General features: G+C 56.3%; 1 protein-coding gene across 1 annotated transcript in view; it reads right to left on the reverse strand.

Moving 5' to 3' along the window:
• The window catches only part of KIRREL3 (kirre like nephrin family adhesion molecule 3), a 554,709-nt gene that overhangs the window by 26,565 nt on the left and 512,359 nt on the right, over positions 1 to 15,785 (reverse strand). Inside the window, exons 5-7 of the mRNA XM_007463624.1 lie at positions 15,293 to 15,450; positions 6,463 to 6,613; positions 265 to 370 (exon numbers count right to left, since the gene is read on the reverse strand). Of these exons, the coding sequence (XP_007463686.1) occupies positions 265 to 370; positions 6,463 to 6,613; positions 15,293 to 15,450 (415 nt within the window). The remainder of the gene's footprint in view (positions 1 to 264; positions 371 to 6,462; positions 6,614 to 15,292; positions 15,451 to 15,785) is intronic.

The following is a 15,785-nucleotide window of genomic DNA, read 5'->3' on the forward strand; positions in this document are numbered from 1 at the left end:
TCCCCTGAGCCTCTTTCTCTCCTTTCAGAAATAAGGGGTAAACAAGCTGTTCAAACAGAAGGAGTGAAATCTTCTGCCTCAGAGGAGGGGAGTGTGTGCTCACGAAGGAAAGAAGTCCACCTGGCCAGGGGTGAACGGGTGTGCTGAGGACACCCACGGTGGACCGAGCACCGTGCTGGATGCCCAGGACCACAGGTGATGCCCCTGTGACAAGGAGGGGTGTGCAGGGTGCCACGGTCTGGGCCTCCCCAGCAGGGCTCTTACCTGTACTGGGTGACGGCGGGGTTGGCCTTTGCAGAGCAGTGAAACGTGACCACGTTGTCCTCCAGCACTGGCTGTGGCTCCACCGACAGGTTGACAAGCGGGGGGTCTGCAGAGAGAAGAGGTGTCCTTGCAGATGGGGAGCTGCGTGCAGGGTTTGGGGGTTGAATCTTCGGGAGAACATGAGGGTAAAGGCCAGTGATTCCACCACCTGGGACCCTCAGAGCAGCCACTCCCCTGGGGGTCCCCAGAAAGTTGGGGGCCTCGGCAGGGGGCTCCCTCCCTCCCTGGAAGTGCCGGATTTCAGGCCGTCTGGCGGTGGGGTCAGGGCTCCCGCTGTGGATTCAAGGCCGGTGCTTAAACGAACGGTCAGCCAGGAAGCAGGGCTGCCTGGGCCTCCCACCTTCCAGCTTTGGGAGAACAAACCACTGCAGAAAGGAGAGGTGGGAAGAGGGGGTGCAGGGGCCAGAGGGGGATGTGGACACTAAGCCCCTTTAAATACAAACTTTCTGTCTCTGAAGTGTCTGTTTCGTGTCTCTTTGTGTAAAGGTTCTGGTGCATCTGTTGCCTTGAAAGTGGCATTTACACCCTTTCATCAGCCTAATCATCTCTGCTGAGTGCTGACTGGTGTCACCCCGCCCTCAGCTCCCCAGGCTGGGCTCATCTTTCTCACTCAACATGACGAGAAGCCCAGCTCTGAAGTGCGAAATGGTCGGAGGTGGAGGAGACAGAAGTCAGAGAGAGGGAGAGAGACGGGGAGACACAGAGACACACAGATCCGTGCCGAAGGGATGGGGGGACAGGCAGAGAGATGCCTACACAGGAGAGACATGGAGATGAGGGAGGGAGAGAGAGACATACGCACAGGGAGAGACACACACAGAGAGAGGGAGAGAGAGAGAAAGTGCAGAGGCAGACTAAGAAAAAGAGGCAGAAACCCAGAGAAGCAGAGAGCAGAGATGGACAGGTTCAGAGAGAGACTGACATGTACACAGAGACACAATCAGACAAAAATTTAGACTTAAGGCAAAAAGACCAAGGGAGACTAAACAGATGGAGACAGAAAATGACAGGGTGCTGGGGAGAAAGACCAAACAAAATAATGAGAAACTGAGAAAAGAGGGAGAAACAGACACGCGGTGACCTAGAGATGGGAACAAGAGGAGGAGGGATCCACAGCAGAGATCAGAGGTGGGGAATCAGCCCCGAGAGAGGCCCCAAGGCGGCCTGGCCCTCCTGAGCTCCAGGGAAGCAGCCTCGGGACCTGCTCTAAAAGCTGGGCATCCTCGAGCTCCTGGGCACGCGCCCAGGCCCCAGCACCCCAGGCATCTGCGCTTCAGGGGAGGGGCGATGACAGCCAGTGCCCGCCCTCCTTCCTTGTCGGGTGCTGGAGGTCAGGCTGGAGTTCAGCTCCAGGCTGAGTGAGGAGGACAGCTTGGTCCCTGCGTCCTAGCCAGGCCCCGGGGCCACATCCTCTAGCCCGACCTCACCAGTAAGCACGGCAATGTGCTGGAAGGGCATGAGAACTTTCCAGGGGTTCAGCCCATTTTCAGAAAAAGAAATGAGGAAGTCGGTTTCTCAGAGACCATCGAGAAAATGCTGACCCCTCTGGGTGCATGTGAAGGGCACCACCGGGGGAGTGAGACTCCGGCCGCCCGGCCCAGCTCCTGGCTGAGACGACGGGGTGGTCCCCGAGCCCCTCAGAGAGTCATCTGGGCAGACGCTCAGCCGTGGATGGAGCCTCACCCACGCCGGAGTTGGGATCCTTTGGCCACTTGACCTCCCTGTGTCCTGCTGGTGCTCAAGCTGCCAGTGCTGGGGCACCGGGGCCAGGGAGATGACCCACAGGGGCTGTGCTGGGGTCTGCAGACAGCTTGTTAAGACACGGGAGAGGATGCTGGTTCCCGAGCAGCAGGTGGAGACTGAGCTGGGGCTGTTCTCCCCACATTATCCCCCGGTTCTGGTTGGGGACCAGGAGCTTCTGCTACTGGAACAGCTGGCTTGTCTGCCTTTTTCTGGAGAGTTAATTACCGGGGACGTACCTCGGTGATCTCAATCTTGGTTTCTAAAGCGTAATTCCAGTGGTCCCAAAGATGCGTGGCCAGGACTCTCCATGAGAGCTCTCCCAACACCTCCCAGGAGAGCTGCACCCCCAGAACCCTGCAGCCTCTCCCCGGCTTCTGCCCGTAACCCTGGTGCCGGCCCACCCAGCCGAGGGCCACCAGCTTCCAGGGCTAGTTCAATGGCCTCTAGAAACCCGCCATAGAACTTGCGGGGTAGTTCCAGGAGGTCTGCCCCCACCTGGACGTGCTTTATAAAGTGATGAGGCCTTGGTGGCAGGGAGATGGGGCACACACCTGACGGAAGACCCCCTTCGGGCTGCCTGCTCCCCTTCTCCACCACAGAGCTGCCCTTCTCAGTTTATCCTGTGGGCACCACTCTCCTGCAGCTTCCCTACCTCTTTGCAACATGCTCGGTACCCAAGCGAACAGGCCCTGGGAAGCTTCCACACTTGCCAGCCTCACCTGTGCTTCCACCCCAGGCCCAGAGGTGTCCACGCTCGTCTCTCCACCCCTCTCCTCTGCATGTGCAGGATATGAATCCTCAGTAGTCTACCAGGCTCCAGAGGTATAAATAGTTTATGTCATATCCAACTATTAAACATGATTTTAATCCCATTTGTGATGTCAGCTGAATAACTTGCAGGGGGGCAGCTTTGATGTAGCTGGTGGAACTGAGATCACATTGAACAGATGTCACAGCTGAGAGTCTGTTAGTGTTTCCATCAGCAACCTGCCTGTGTGTGTGTGTGTGTGTGTGTGTGTTTTCAGGGGAACTATTACATCGAGGAGGGGGTGAGAAAAGAGAGAAACTCCATGATTCAGTGATTTTATAGCACATCCACTTGAAACTTGGCAGCTGTATGCAGAGTCCAGATGTAGCAAGACTTTGGGGGTGTTAAGCTTTCTCTCCCATTACTCAATCTGGGGGCTTTGTCTTCCGTTGGGTAACATCTAAAGACCAAGGGAAACAAACAACAAATGTGTTTTTGCTGAGTTTGGATGCTTCTTGGTTGACTGAGAAAATGAGCAGGTTTGGAAAGGCAGCTCTGATCCAGCCTGTGGTGTCCACAGTGAACAGCTGGATGCTTACTGAATGAACAAAGGGATACACGGGGGCAGGGGGAGGGCGTGGAGAGAGCATGCTCTCTCGCTCGGCAGGTGCACGCAGACACCTTCAGGAGAGGGGACAAATGGATGCAGACCTCCCCCTGTTGGGGCTGGGGGCACCGGGGAGGGGCAGCTGCACCCCCATGACTGTGCATGGTAACAGCAGCTGACAGGTGCCGGGCGCTGTGCTAGGGTCGGCACCTGAATGATTTAATGTAATCCTCGCAGCCAGCGTGTGAGCCAAGCGCTGCTACCTCCACGCACAGATGAGGAAACCGAGGCACAAGGAGGTTAAATAACCAGGTCGGCATCACTCAGTAAGTGGCAGAGCCAGAATTCAAACCAGGAAGGATGCTATGGGTTTAACCACGACGCTAGACTGCCTTGGATGGGGCCCACCTAGGAAACCGGGCACCTGGGTTCTCAACCTCAGCCCGACCTCATTCCCGATGCCTCCCCCCTCAGGTGGCTGAGTTGTGCCTGGAAAGAAGGCCAGCAAAGTCCAGAGACCTGGCAAGGCCGGCGTCCTCCTCCTGTGCAGACTGTCATCTGTGTGCCCTGGTAAATCGATCATCTCATTGGAGTGTGTTTAGAGGAATGTGTTTTAGTAGTTGGTGGGCTGTTGTCATGATGATGACTTTCTTGTTGACAGAAGAGGTTCTGCTGTGTGATGGATAGCGGACTGGAGGAAGCAGGAACACCCCTTGCCCTGGGTCTCTCCTGCCAGGACCCGGGAGTCGCCCAGGTGGTTCTTTTGTGAGGGTTCCGTGGCTGGCATAGGGGTGGTTGGTGGGTGAAGGAGGGAGGCGCTGCACAGTGACCACGACTGGCAGCCTGTTATAGGAGGCTTGGATGTCTGTGTCTCCCACCCTCATTCCTCCCAGATTTGGCTTGTATCTGGAGCGAGCTCTGATTCACGGTCAATCTCAGGGCAAAAAGAGAACTCGGATGTCATTTGATCAGATCAGACAAGGAACTGGCATCTCTGTGGTGAGGTGTCAAGCTTAGGCCAGCATGGTTTGTGGGTGGTGGAGCCTCTCTGGATGTGGACCACTCCATCCTCCAGCATCTTGCTTCCTTTCCGAAGCTGGGCCTGCTGCTTGATGCCACGCCTGCTGCACGGAAGAAGCAGGCGGCTGTGGACAGCCAAGGCCTAGACTGGGGTTGGGGAGGGAGGCATCCCTCTCAGGGTGACCCTCAACTTACATGACCCTCAGAGCGAGGGCCTCCCTCCCATCGCCCTGGTCCTAGACCTGGCCAGAGCCCTCTGCTTGGTGCAGGTGGGGGTGGGGGGGTGTTAACAGCTGGTGAAAATGACAAATACAAAACCTTCTCCAAGGCCTCAGCTGTTGTGTCTAGGTGTCCAGAGCAAGCCCATCTGAGGGTTTCAACAGTTTCTTCTGCCCTCTGGAACCTAAACGTCACCTGCCAGGATTCCAGACACTGGGAGAAGTCTGCTCTCTGGCTCCCAAGATGGGCTCTGGAAGCCCTAGGACATGGCCCCTGCAGACCCCAGATCCCTGGAGAGCCACGTGGAGCGCAGAATGCAGACACTTAGATGAGCCAGGGCTGTTGGGAGGTGTTTCTAGGTGGATTTGAATTAAAATGAGTAAAATGACAAGAAAGAAACAAATGCCAACCTTGTCCTTCAGAGACTCCAACCAAAGCCACCAGCTCATGGTGGCCTCGTGCTCTGTGGCAGGGAGGGGTGGTTTAAGAGAAGAGTCGACTTCCGGGGGCTGACACTTCCAACCTAAGTCAGTCCAGTATGGAGAGCAAAGCTGCTGGGCCCCTGTGTTGAGCTCACCTTTGTTCGCAGAGGCCGACAGGTACATTAGAGAGATTTTAGACCTCCAGGAGTCTCCTTTAGGGACTTTGGGAATGCAATGCTGGAGGAGCTTTAAAGTGTCACTGTTCTTGTTTGTCGCAATAACTGCCCCTGGCTGAGGGCTCCCGGTGTGGACGTCTACAAGAAGACTCCCCAGCGTGGGCTCTGGAGAGCTGGCTGCCCACCTCAGAAACCCGTGCGGCCTGGGGGCCCTTGGTTTCCCAGATAGGGACCGCAGTCGTACCCTGGTCCGGGAAGATCCCACATGCCGTGGAGTAACTAAGGTCGTGCGCCACAACTAGTGAGCCTGCGCTCTAGAGCCCGTGAGCCACAACTACTGAACCCGCGAGCCACAACTACTGAGCCCACGAGCCACAACTACTGAAGCCTGTGCGCGTAGAGCCTGTGCTCCGCAACAAGAGAAGTCACTGCAATGAGGAGCCCGCGCGCTACAATGAAGAGTGGCCCCTGCTCGCTGCAACTAGAGAAAGCCGGCGCGCGGCAACGAAGACCCAATGCAGCCAAAATAAATAAAAAGATTACGTGAGACGACACGGGCAAAGTACGAGCTGACTGAGTGATGATTCCTCTTCCTCCTCTCCCTGACCGACCCTTCCAGGACAGGGCCTGGTGCCGCGCCTCCACTCTGGAGCCCTGGGTGCCCCTTCTGCTCCCAGCACCTCTGCTCTGGCTTCCTCTCCAAGGGAGGGTGTGAGGCCGCCTGGCTGGGCTGGCACTGCCACGGCTGACCACCCTATTTGTCGGTGTGGAAGCTCTACCTTATACAGGTACGGAAATGGGGCTTCAACTTTCGTTTGTAAAGGACCCTCATTGGTGATGTTTTCTTTTGCTTGTTTGTTTGTTTTTTGGCCGCGCTGCGTGGCAGGCGGAATCTTAGTTTCCTGACTAGGGATTGATCCCGTGCGCCCTGCAGTGGAAGCGCAGAGTCTTAATCACTGGACCACCAGCAAAGTCCCCTGTTGATGTTTTTAAGAAGATTGTCACCCTCATCTCTGACAGTAAGAAGGACAAGATGGTCCTTTGGGTGCCCATACAAATCCTCTAGTCCCCGGGGTTGACTGACCCAGGTCCTGTCTCCAGCCGTCCTGCAGGGGTATGGCTCTGGCCTGGCTACCTCCCCCCACCCGTGCTCCGGGCAGGGGGTGCCGGGTGGTCCCTACCCTGGGCTGGGTCAGTACTCACGCTGGATGTCGATGGTGACCGAGGTCTCCTTCCCTCCGGGGATGGCTTTGTTGGTGGCTCGGCACACGATGCTCTGCCCGTTCTCCACATCGCCGGGGGAGATGAAGAGGGTACTCACAATGCTCTCACGCTTGCCGTCGCGAAGCAGGGTCTGCAGTGGGGAGAGAAGGCCCTTGTCACTTGTCACTCAGCTGGGATGGCCTGGGTGGGTCAGGGAGGACACGTGCCAGTCTTGGAGAGGAGGAGGGAGCCCTGTGGATGGAGGTGGGTCAGCTCAACACACCCAGGGGAGCCCGTCTCCACGCAGAGCCAGGGGTTACCCTTGGCTCCCTGGCCCAGATGAGTGCTGGGCTTCGGCTGGAAAAAGGAACTGGAAAGTTTTCCACCATGTGTGAAAATCAGCCTGGACTTGCCCACCCTGACACATAAAAGGAACCAGGCTGGGCCTGACGGAAACCAGGTTCTATGTAGAAATGAACTTGTAACTATTCTGCCTCTGGTCTGGGGGTGTCTCTGGGTCTGCAGGAAGCTCTGAGATGGGGGCTACATGCAGGTGCTGTGGCCCTTGGGGATGACGCAGGCTGTAGAAGGGGGTGCAGTTTGGGGGGTGGGGGTAAGGGCGGGGCTGGGAAGGATGTGGGCAGAATCAACGCACACTGACCATTTCATTACTTTACCTGTACAAACCCTTTCAACTTTTCAATCGTTTCACTTCCTGACCTCATTAGAGCTCGGACCAAGCCACAGGCGGGACAGATGCCATCGTCTTTCATTTGACAGGTGATCAAGAGAGGCTATGGTGCTTGATCAAACTCACTTCAAGTTGGTGATAATATAAGTAAGAGGGTCCTGGAGTGGGTTGAATAGTATCCCCCCAATTCATGTTTACCCAGAACCTCAGACTGTGACCTTATTTGGAAATAGGGCCTTCACAACTTAGTTAAGTAGCTAGTAATTAGTTAAGGATCTTGAGACAAGATCATCCTGGATGTGGAGTGGGCCCTAAATCGAGTGACTGGTGTCCTTGTAAGAAGAGGAAAAGACACGGAGAAACAGGGGAGGGGCCCCGGGAAGAAGGAGGCAGAGATCGGAGCGACGCGGTCACAAGCCACGGAAAGCCAGGAGCCGCCGGGAACTGGCAGAGGCAAGAAGATTCTCCCTCGGGGGCCTTTGGAGGAAGCACAGCCCTGCCCACACCTTGATTTTTCGCCTCTACAAGTGTGAGACAACACATTTTGGTTGTTTGAAGAACCAAGTTGTGGTACTTGGTTACAGCGGCCCTAGAAACTAACGCAAGCCTAAAGGTCTCCTGTCTTCCCCGTGACCATGAGGTCATTCCTCACAGCTGCTGCTCCCCATCGTTGCGGCTACCCCCTCCCTCCTCTGAGCCCCCTTCCAGCTCCTTCCCCGGCTGTTTACTGCCCTGCACCCTAAGCTCCCTGGTGGCCCACGAAGGTGGGTGCATACTGGGGAGGTGCAGTGTGCAGGAGGGTCACTTCAGGAGACGAGGTGGGGAGACTGGACTTGCTCAGTACACCCCAGGAAGGAACTTGCTCCTGCAGCAGGGGGTGCCGGATGCAGTCTTACTTTGCCATGACTGGAGCCAAGGAATAGATGGACAGACCTTACTTCCTCAAAACCTCCCTGAAAATAACCATGACATCCTCTCTAATCCTCACAGGACCCTGGAAGGAAGGGAGCCTTGTCCCCTAAATAACGGAAGAGAAAACTGAGTTCAAAGTGAGTCAGGAACTTGCTGGGCAGGACTCGGATTTGCACTTGAGAATGGTGAGCCCTGAGCCCATGACCCTCCCACTGCAGCTTCCTGAGGACCTGGAAGCAGGGTGGTGTGATCCCCACTAAAAGGTGGGAACAGTTAGATGATTAAGTAGCTTCGGAGTTTAGCAGTGACATGCAGGCGGCTGGACCCTGCCTCTAGGTCCTCAGTTCAGTACCCTCCAACACTAGGAGAACAGGACGGGAGCTTCGGTCCAGAACAGCGCGTCCCGCTGTAGACAAAGCCAGACTCGGATGCCAGAGAGATCTGCAGAGCAGGGCAGTAGTCCCGGCCTGTTTCTCCTCTGCTCTAGAACGGCCTGGGCGCAGGCCTGCTTCCGTCCATATTCTCTCCTGGGACGTGGGGTGATGGTCTCAGCCCTGGGCAGAGGGATCTTGGAGAAGGGCCTGGGGGAGGGTGATACCGTCAGTCCCAGGAGCCGGTGGGGTGAGAGTCTTGAGCTCAGCCTCAGGGCCAGGGCTGTAACCTGGAGGCCGGCCCCCGGGGGTAGGGCTTGGCGCGCGGGCGGTGTAGCCCCGCCCAGCCGGAGCAGGGAGCTGCGGCCGCACCATTGTAACCTGCTGGCTCCGGCTCTGCTGACCTCCCGCGTCTATAAATAGCCAAGCGATAATCAACAATTTCCTGGATGAAAATAAGACCTAGGGGCTGGGGTTGAGGAGGGAGGGAGATCGTGTTGTTCTTCCCCCTCTCTTTTTCTTTACTTTTCCGTGGTGCTAACAAGGGGCATTTTACATAGATTTTACTCTGCCAGCACCCCTCAGATTGATCTGCTTGAGGGGTGCAGGGCCGGTGGGAAGGGAGCCGGGGGCCGAGCTCCTAATTAGGCCCCTGACTGCTGCCCGCTCCCCGCACCCAGGGCGCTCCTCTCCCTGAATGATGATTAATGACGTATTTACTGTGTCCGGGCGTGTGCTTTTCTGGGAAATAAAAATTCTGGTTCAAGTTGTTTGTTCCACCTAATTAGAGAAGGGGAAATGTGTTCATTAAACCTGGGGAGAGCTCAGCAACCGCTCCCCACGCCGCTCTGGGGTGTGAAGGCGAGGCCACAGCGCGTTCCTGGGGAGGGAGCTGAGCCCAGGGCAAAGAGGGGCCTTGGTCTTCTCACCCTGGTTTTCCTCCTTCCCTCGTTCGTTCCTTCCGCATCTCCTCACCTCTCCTTTCTTTCTCTTTTCTTTTCCATCATTCCTCTCTTATAAACCTCCACTATTCTCACATGCAAATGAAACCCTGGGACTTTGTGGCCTCCAGGTCCAGGCCAGGTGGACACTCTCTCATTTGCTGATTCTTGTCACTTCCCAGTCCTCCCTGCCCCTTCCCTCTCCTGAACTTGGCTCTGGAGACACACCTCCAGGCCGCCACCTTCTGCTTGAGAAACCTTCATAAGCACGCACTCAGCTTCAGGAGGGTAAGTGGGTTATTAGCGGTGAATCACTGTTTCTGGGGCCACCACCTCCAAGGCCTGGGGCAGCGTTCCCTCCAGCTTGGTGGGCACTAGTGTGACCCTGATGGCCTCTCCTGCGGGTGCCACCTGTGTGTGCAGATATGGACCAGGAGCGGGGCCTATATACCTCACCTGCACAGGGGTGAACATGCCAGGGCCTGTGTGCGTGTCCACCGGCCTCTGGTCCACTAACTGCTTCCAAAGAGCCTTCCTGACTGTCCCAGTGTCTGTGGGAGGCTTAGGGCTCATCTCTGGACCCTGCCTGTGCTGTGTTGCTTCCTGTCTGTGCATCCAGCCCCCCTGTCCCACCCCTGAGGGCAGGCACTTGGCATTCAGTTGGCAGCGGTAGTGGGGGAGCTGGGCTGGCCAGGGGCAGACTGCATCCTGTGTGAGGTTATCCAGTGTGGGCAGCTGCCACCACTCTGCTCTTTCGAAAGCCCCTGGAGCCTCAGCTGGGCAGTGGAGAGCCAGGCTGAGCCCCAAGAGCTGGGAGGCCTCGTGACCACAGTTGAGGGAGGATGGAGGTTTGGAGGGAATGCATTGGGTGGGTGGCCCAAACCTGGTGCTGAATATAGGATGTTCATTGATATGCAAACAGCCTGGAAAGGGCTTGAGCCGGACTGATTGCCTGGCAACAAGGCCTCCTCTCTTCTCCCTCCTCACTCACCTCGCCCACCTGCCATGTCCCTCAAGTTTTTTTAATCATCTCTTTGCCTCCCCTTCTTATAGCTGCCTGGGGACTCCACTGGTGCCTGTTATGTGGTTTGAATGAGGGCTGTCAGGGAAGGTGGAGATTTGCACGGTGCCTTTTGCCCCAGACCCTGTGTCTTCAGGGACCAACCCCCAGTTTTGTTCCCTGGGGCCAGGAAGGATGCTCTTCTCAAAGAAGGCCAGGATGAGTGGCAGCTGCACATCAAGTACAGACTCTTGGCCCCTGAGATGGACAGATGAGATGGGGGGTACTGGGGTGACTGGTGGGGAGAGATTGCAGAGCTGGGCCCCAGTGAGGGCCCAGCGTGGAACCTAATGAGGCTCATTGGTCCTGGGCGTGGGTGGGTGGCCCCTTGGGCAGGCAGCATTCTGAAGCTGGAGGAAGCAGAGGGGTAGGGCTGGAGGGTAAGGGGCTTCAAGGTAGAGATGTACACGACTGTACATCCTAAGACCAAGCGACCCTCCCTCTGTTCTGCGCATCAGCGTCAAGCCTCATCTCCCAATGTGGCAGCTGCTGGGGTAGTAGCAGATGGAGCAGGGATCTGGCTCCCAGGGAAGACTTCTCTCTGGCCTCAGCCCAGACTGTCTTCTCTCCTCTTCCACAACCTGTCCTGCGTCCCCTGGTCTGCCTTCCAGATGAATGCCAGGTGGCCTCGGTTCTGGTGCCAGGCCCGGAGAAGACGGCCTGAGGCTGGGTGTCTAGGAAGAGAGGACTTGGAGAGAGGCCCCGCCATCCTCTCCCCTGCTTCTGCAGCCAGACACCTGCTGGGAGCTGCGGGCCCTCACCCAAGCACCCGGGCCACGAGGGCTCTGGCGGCCGTGGGTCCAGGGAGAGGCACCACAGCCTGTGCTGGTGCATCCTCTTCCCGAGGATTCTCCCAGGGCAAGGGACCTAGCCATCCTCTGTGATTCCATCCTCAGTCCCACCAGCCCATCCTTCCCCTGCTGGCCGCACGGTGGAGGAGCAAAATGAACACCCCACGAAACCTGGGCTGCTGTGTGACCTCTGGGGAGGGAGAACAGGGTGAGCCAGACGGGGCTCTGGGAGGAAGGGCCCAGTAATACCAGGGAACGTTGACGAAGCCCTGACTCTACGCCAGGCACTTTGCCCAGTGCTTTCAACGCATTATTCTTTCTACGTCTCAAAGCAATCCTAACAGGGGTCCGCAGTTATCATCCTCCCGTTTTGCAGATGGGGAAGCTGAGGCGGAGAGCTGAAGTTACCATAATATGTGATGGGGCTCAGGTTTGAACCAAGTTGGTAGGATCATGGGGCCTGCTCTACTATGACACTGTCACTCTCACCCAGGAAATGTGGATGGCAGGGTGCACCATGGGGACCTTGCGGATCAAGTGAGGAAAGGCAGTGATCCTAACGGCCTTGCTTCCCTCTGCCAGGCACTCTGCTCATTCAAGCCTCACGACCATCCTTTGAGGCAGGTGCCATGGCTCCCATTGTAGAGATGGGGACTCTCAGGCACAGCAAGGTTAGGGAGCTTGCCCGTGGTCACAGAGCTAGAAGGAGGCAGAGCCTGGATTCAGGCTTCCCAGCCCCCTGGGTCCACGGGCTTAACCACCCACCACGTGATAAATACTGAGGCTTCAGCTATGAGGGCTTTCGGGGCCGCCCTGTGGGATTTTTTTCTGTAGACAGTGGACCCTCCTTGACTTTGTGTACTCATGTGTCCTCTCAACCTCTCTCTCTCCCTGTCTCTCTGTCTCTGTCTCTCTCTCAGATGCTCATGTCCCTGGACCCTTCTCTTGCATAGCCTGTCTGGGGCTGCTCTGCCTTTGGGACATCAGAAGTTCCTAGGTCAATGGCACTTGCAGTCCTGGGGAAAGAGGGGGCAGCAGAGGGCTGGGCTCTGACAGCCCCCAGAGCGGACGCCATATGAGTATGGCTGGAGGATCCAGCCTTCTCCGTGTGCCCCAAGTCACAGGTTTATAGCTTGTCGGAGCTGGCAGGTCCCTGCTATATATAATTTGTGTCCCCCCGCCACCCCGAATTCATATAGTGAAGCTCTGACCGCCAGTGGCACGTATTTGGACATAGGGCCTTTAAAGAGGTAGTTAAGGTTAAATGAGGTCATAAGGGTGGGGCCCTAATCCAATAGGACTGGAGTCCTTATGAGAAGAGGTAGAGACACCAGAGATCTCTCTCTCTCTCTCTCTCTGTCTCTGAACACACAGAGGAAAGGCCATGTGAGGACACAGTGAGAAGACTGCTTTCTATAGGGAGCCAGGAAGAGAGGTCTCACCAGAAAGCAATCTCACTGGCACCTTGATCTTGGACTTCCGGCCTCCAGAACCGTGAGAAATGCATGTCTCTTGTTTAAGCCACTGGTCTGTAGTATTTTATTATGGCAGCCCAAAGAGACTAATACAGAGTGTCTGATCCAGCCCCTTTGTTTTACACACAGGAGCCTGAGGCTCAGGGAGTGACTTTCCTGAAGTTACACAGTAGGGATGGATCCCAGGGCCCCGGCTGGTGGTGCCATAGTTCCTGTCGTGGGCCTGGGCCGGCGGCAGGGTGACAGGGTCGGGTGGGGCAGAGGGTGGAGCGTGGCCTCCCTGCTCTGATCTGCAGGGGCAGGGGGCTGGGCTCACGGAGGGGCCTTTCCCTCATGGACGAGGCCAACGTACCGGGGGCAAGGTCCAGCAGGGTGACCCGGACCTTTCTCTTCCCCAGATGGGGGCATGTCCTCTGAGGGCAGAAATCTTGGCAGGGGCCAGGCCGGTCCAGCTTCAGGGAGGGACTGGACAGTTGCCCAGACTGAAGGAACACCCCCCTTCTTCACCCTCACCTGGGTGACCCATCCCTGTGTCATATTTTTGTATTTCCTCACACAACAGGGTGGCTCCAGCTCCGGGTGTGAGTGCGAGATTTCTCTCACTGTAAAGCAGCTTCCCCCTGGATGGACTCATGCCCGAGGGAAGGCATTTGTCCTGGGTCTGGCACCAGCTCTGGGTGGGGGGCAGGGGCTCAGGCCTCGATCTGCAGTTTTGGAGCTGATTCCTTGGCTGGCTTTTCGGCTTTGGACAGCAAGGACACTCCCTCAGAGGAGGGCGGTCCTATCTCGTATCCTCCGTGGATGGTGGAGGCCGTGCTCAGCTTTCCGGGGCCCAGGAAGTTGGTGCACTGGGAGTGGGCAGCAGGCCGTGCCCCTCCTGCTCTCTGAGGCCAAGGAGGGCCAAGGGGAAAGGAGAGCCACGGTTCTGGAGGCCTGAGCCTCCCGCCTCAGAGCCTGATCCAGTCTCTGAGCAGTTGCGCATGTGTCTGAGGCTGCCCGGAGAGGAGGATTAGGCCCGCCGTTGGGAGGACCGTCATTAGGTGATAAGGGCCGTCACTTCCCTCGTCTGTAGATCAGGGAGTCGGACCAGCCCTCCCCAAGGTCCCGTTCATCTTTAACGGCTCCGGGGTATGTCAATGCCGCCTGGAACTCTACTCACAGCATCCTGGAGTGGAGTTTGGTGGGAGCGGTTTTAAAACGTGCCCAGGATCTTGTTTTTATTCAGGGTTGGTGAGGCCTACAGATCAGGAGAAGGTGGCCATTGAAAAGGTAGTTTGGGGAATTCCCTGGCGGTCCAGTGGTTAGGACTCCAGGCTTTCACTGCCGAGGTTGTGGGTTCAGTCCCTGGTTGGGGAACTGAGATCCCATAAGCCATACGGCACGGCCAGAAAAGGAAAAAAGAAAAGGTAGTTTGTTACTCAGCTCCCTAGAGGAGGGGGCACACGACTCCATGTACAGCACTGGCCCCGCCGGGATGCACCTGGTCGGTCAGGAGGCAGAGGGAGCGAGGGGAAAGCACGGGTGCAAGACTTTATCTGTGGTTTTTGTGGGAAAGAATGGACTAGGCAGGGTAAGCAGCTGAACAGGTCTAGGGTTGGAGGGTTAGAATAATTTCCGCGGGCTCTAGGCTATAGGGGTGGTCTCTGGTTACCTGGTATCCAGCTCTGCAGTGACTTAGGGTAGGGGGAGAGCGCCTGGGACCCCAGGAGCCTGATAGAGGAGGGGGTGAGTCTGTGGACCCAGGGTGCTTTGGTTTGCATATTAGAGGCCTGTTCCCAGCTGTGTGCTCTCTAGGGATTAGCTGGCCCTAGGAGGGACCGTCCCTCCTCAACTACAAGATGTCAAAGCATCATGAAATATAGAAAATAAAAACATGACAAATACAGGGGCCAGTTCAGGGCCCTTCCAGCTCCTGGCACCTTGTGTGAATTAGAGAAAAGCACCTCAGCCGGTAGGTACAGCAGATGCAGGGCTTGGTAAGGGATTATGGGCTGGATTCAGCACCCCTCCCCCACCCCAAGCCAGGCACCTGGGACAGGAAAGAACATAAAGAGCCTCACCTTGCAGCTCTGGGAAGGTGGGCAGATTGACTAATAAAAATACAGACATCAGTTACATTTGAATTTCAGATAAACAATGAATAATCTTTAGTATAAATACGGCCCATAGTATGGCCCATGTAATATTTGAGACATACTTACACTGAAAAGTTATTTGTTGTTTACCTGAGATTCACGTTTAACTGGACATCCTCTATTTTATCTGGCAACCCTCAGCCCTGGCCACCTCTGTCCCTGAGTCCTCTTCTCTGACCATACTCTATTCTTAGGGTGACCAAGCTCAGCGATTACCCCAGGAAAGAGAGAAAGTGGAGGAGAGACAGAAAAGGTCAGATAAATAGAGGCAGAGCACGAGAGAGAAAAAGAGAGAAAAAGCGACAGTGTGCGCACGAGAAAAAGACAGAGAGAGAGAGACAACAAGCCAGGAACAAAAGGCGACAGAAAATCGTACAGGCAGAGCAAGAGCTGCAGAGAGATGGGGAGAGCCGGCCCCTCCTGCAGCCCCTCCCCTCCTTCTACCCCGCCTCACCTTGGAGTAGGTGGCTCCATTGATCACCTCTCCCTTCCTCAGCCAGATGATGGAGGCTGCAGGCTTGGCGTTGTCTGCATGGCAGGTGAGGTTGAGGGGGTCCCCAGCCCGCAGGCTGATGACAGGCCCCCCCAGGATGACGGGGTCGTCAGGTGGCACTGCGGGGAGAGGAGGGGAGAGGTCAGGCTGAGGGCGCCCCTCCCCTCGGGCAGGGCTGGGTGGACTTTATGGAGCCGATGACCAACAGTAATTATCATTCTTTAATAAAATGTATAATCCCCTTGTAGGATGACAATAACAACAACAACAGCAGTAATCCTGACACAGGCATCGCGTGTTTATTTGCAGAGGACTCTCATTTCATCATTTCATCCCACGCGCGGCAGCCCATGAGGGGACAGGGCAGGCATCATTAGCTGTGATTTGCAGATCGGGAAGCACGGCATGGCTTCCTGGATCAGATCATGCTTTTTTTTTTTTTTTTTTTTTGGGT

This window comes from Lipotes vexillifer, unplaced genomic scaffold (assembly GCF_000442215.2).
Source record: "Lipotes vexillifer unplaced genomic scaffold, Lipotes_vexillifer_v1.1 scaffold442, whole genome shotgun sequence".
Lineage (NCBI taxonomy): Eukaryota > Metazoa > Chordata > Mammalia > Artiodactyla > Lipotidae > Lipotes > Lipotes vexillifer.